This window comes from Nicotiana sylvestris, chromosome 4, assembly GCF_000393655.2.
Source record: "Nicotiana sylvestris chromosome 4, ASM39365v2, whole genome shotgun sequence".
NCBI lineage: Eukaryota > Viridiplantae > Streptophyta > Magnoliopsida > Solanales > Solanaceae > Nicotiana > Nicotiana sylvestris.
Window position 1 is genome coordinate 153,733,105 of NC_091060.1, and position 2,547 is coordinate 153,735,651.

Sequence of the window (2,547 nt, forward strand, 5' to 3'; positions counted from 1 at the left end):
GTTAAAATAGTAGACTTCTTTGAGGCACAAAGTATTTTGATATAATAAAAATGCTTCTTCAAATAATTGATACATGCGTACATGTTTTTCCGTTGGGGGCTCGACTATTCTATGTGGACACGGTTCTTTTGACTGTTTGGGCCATTACAACATTCCCCTATCAAGGCACTCCTTGGCATGAATTGCTTTCTTCGAGAATGTGTCCATGGGTCCTCCGAGGGTGGGCCTCCGCTAGTGTTCGAGGTTGATTCAGAAGAAGCCTTGAATACTTTGTTTAATATTCCTTAGGCAGCATATAGGTGTTGTCTCGTTAAAAACCTTGTCGGTAAAACCCATTTGGGATAAAACCCGATCTAAGGGAAAAAGAGTGCAATGCATGATTTAAAACCCAAGGTCTTAGAGCTAACAGGTGCCTCGATGTTTCCAATCAAACATTTGCAAGGAGTTAGTTTTAAACAGAAATGGAAAAAAGGTAGAAGGTCATACCTCAGCAGTAATAGCATTTGAGCAACGATACATTCCAATTGTTCGGTAGTTGCTCGCCTTCCATTGTGCTAAGTTTGTAGGATCTTTTTCCTACGACTCCGAGGACACGGTACGGTCCTTCCCAATTGGGGCCTTGCTTTCCTTCGTTTGAGTCTCAAGTGTTGAGAGTGACCTTTCTAAGACTAAGTCCCTAACTCCGAAATATCGAAGGTTCGTCCTTCTGTTGTAATACCTTTCGATCCTTTGTTTTTATGTGGCCATTCGATGAGGCCTCACATTTTTCAGCTAGTACCTCGAGAGAAGTGTTCATAGCTTCGCGATTTGAGTCTTTGTTGGCATGCTGAAACCTGACGCTAGGTTCCCCGACTTCGACTGGGATAAATGCTTTAGAACCGTATACCAAAGAAAACGGGGTCTCCCCTGTGCTTGATTTTGATGTCGTTCGATATGCCCATAGCACTTCGGGCAACACTTCTCTCCATTTCCCCTTTGCATCATCTAACCTTTTCTTTAAGTTTTGAATGATGGTTTTGTTCGTGGACTCGGCCTGACCATTTGCATTTGGATGGTAAGGTGCTGATATAATCCTTTTGATTTTATGGTCCTCGAGGAATTTGTTACTTTGCTACCGATGAATTGTTTTCCATTGTCACATGCTATTTCGGCAGGTATCCCGAATCGACATATGATGTGGTCCTATATGATGTCGATGACTTCTTTTTCTCTTATCTTCTCGAAAATCTGCGCTTATACCCATTTTTTAGAAATAGTTAGTCATAAACAAAATAAAGTTAGCTTTACCTGCACCGTTGGTAGGGGGCCGATGATGTCCATCCCCCATTTCATGAATGGCCACATGGATATGACCGAATGGAGTTGTTCACCGGATTGATGGATCATTGGTGTAAATCTTTGGCATTTATCACATCTTTGAACGAACTACTTAGTATCCTTTTCCATGCTATCCCAATAATACCCCGCTCTGATCACCTTGCGAACCAAAGAGTCGGCACCAGAATGGTTCCCACAAGTGCCCTCGTGGATTTCTCATAATACATAATCAGTGTCCTCAAGTCCCAAGCATACTACCAGTGGTCCATCGAAGGTTCTTCTATACAACGTTCCATTTTCGTCAAGTGAGAATCGAGCTGCTTTGGCTTGAAGTGCTCTTGACTCTTTTGAGTCCGTGGGGAGCTTCCCATGCTTCAAGTAGTCGATGTACTTATTCCTTTAATCCCACGTTAAACTTGTTGAATTAATTTCTGCAAGGCCTTCTTCGACCACCGACCTTGATAGTTGGACAACAGTCCCCGGTACGATATCATCTTCTTCAATCGATAACCCTAAGTTTGCAAGTGCATCAGCCTCGCTATTCTGTTCTCGAGGCACATGGTACAGTGTCCATTCCTTGAAGTGATGCAGTGTCACCTGAAGTTTGTTTAAGTACCTCTGCATTCGATCATCTTGAACCGCGAAGCTCCCGTTTACTTGATTTACCACCAAAAGGAAGTCACACTTTGCCTCGATGACCTCTGCTCCAAGGCCCTTTGCTAGTTCGAGACTTGCAATCATGGCCTCATACTCGGCCTCATTGTTAGTAAATTTAGAAGTTTTGATAGATTGCCTAATGACACTGCTCATAGGCGGTTTTAAAATGATACCGAACTCAGGTCCTTTCACATTCGAGGCACCATCTGTGAAAAGGGTCCATACCCACGATGGCGTACCCGTTTTTAGCAAGAGTTCCTTTTCTACTTCAAATATGAAGGTAGGCGCGAAATCAGCCATGAAGTCTGCCAAAATTTGAGACTTGACAACCATTCGAGGTTAATATTCGATATCATACTCTCCGAGTTCGATGGCCCATTTGGCCAATCTGCCCGATAATTCGGGCTTATGCAAGACACTTCGAAGGGGGTACGTAGTCAATACACATATAGAATGGCATTGAAAATGTGGTTTTAATTTCCTAGATGCACTTATTAATGCAAGAGCTAACTTTTCCAAATGTGGATACCTGGTTTCAGCATCTCTTAGGGTCCGACTCACATAATAGATAGG

General features: G+C 42.9%; 1 protein-coding gene across 1 annotated transcript; it reads right to left on the reverse strand.

Annotated features, from left to right (window-relative positions):
* Positions 1–1,716: 1,716 nt before the first annotated feature.
* LOC138890370 (uncharacterized) lies at positions 1,717–2,307 on the reverse strand. Its single transcript, XM_070173750.1, has one exon. It carries the CDS (start codon positions 2,305–2,307, stop codon positions 1,717–1,719), a length of 591 nt encoding a protein of 196 aa, XP_070029851.1.
* Positions 2,308–2,547: the final 240 nt, after the last annotated feature.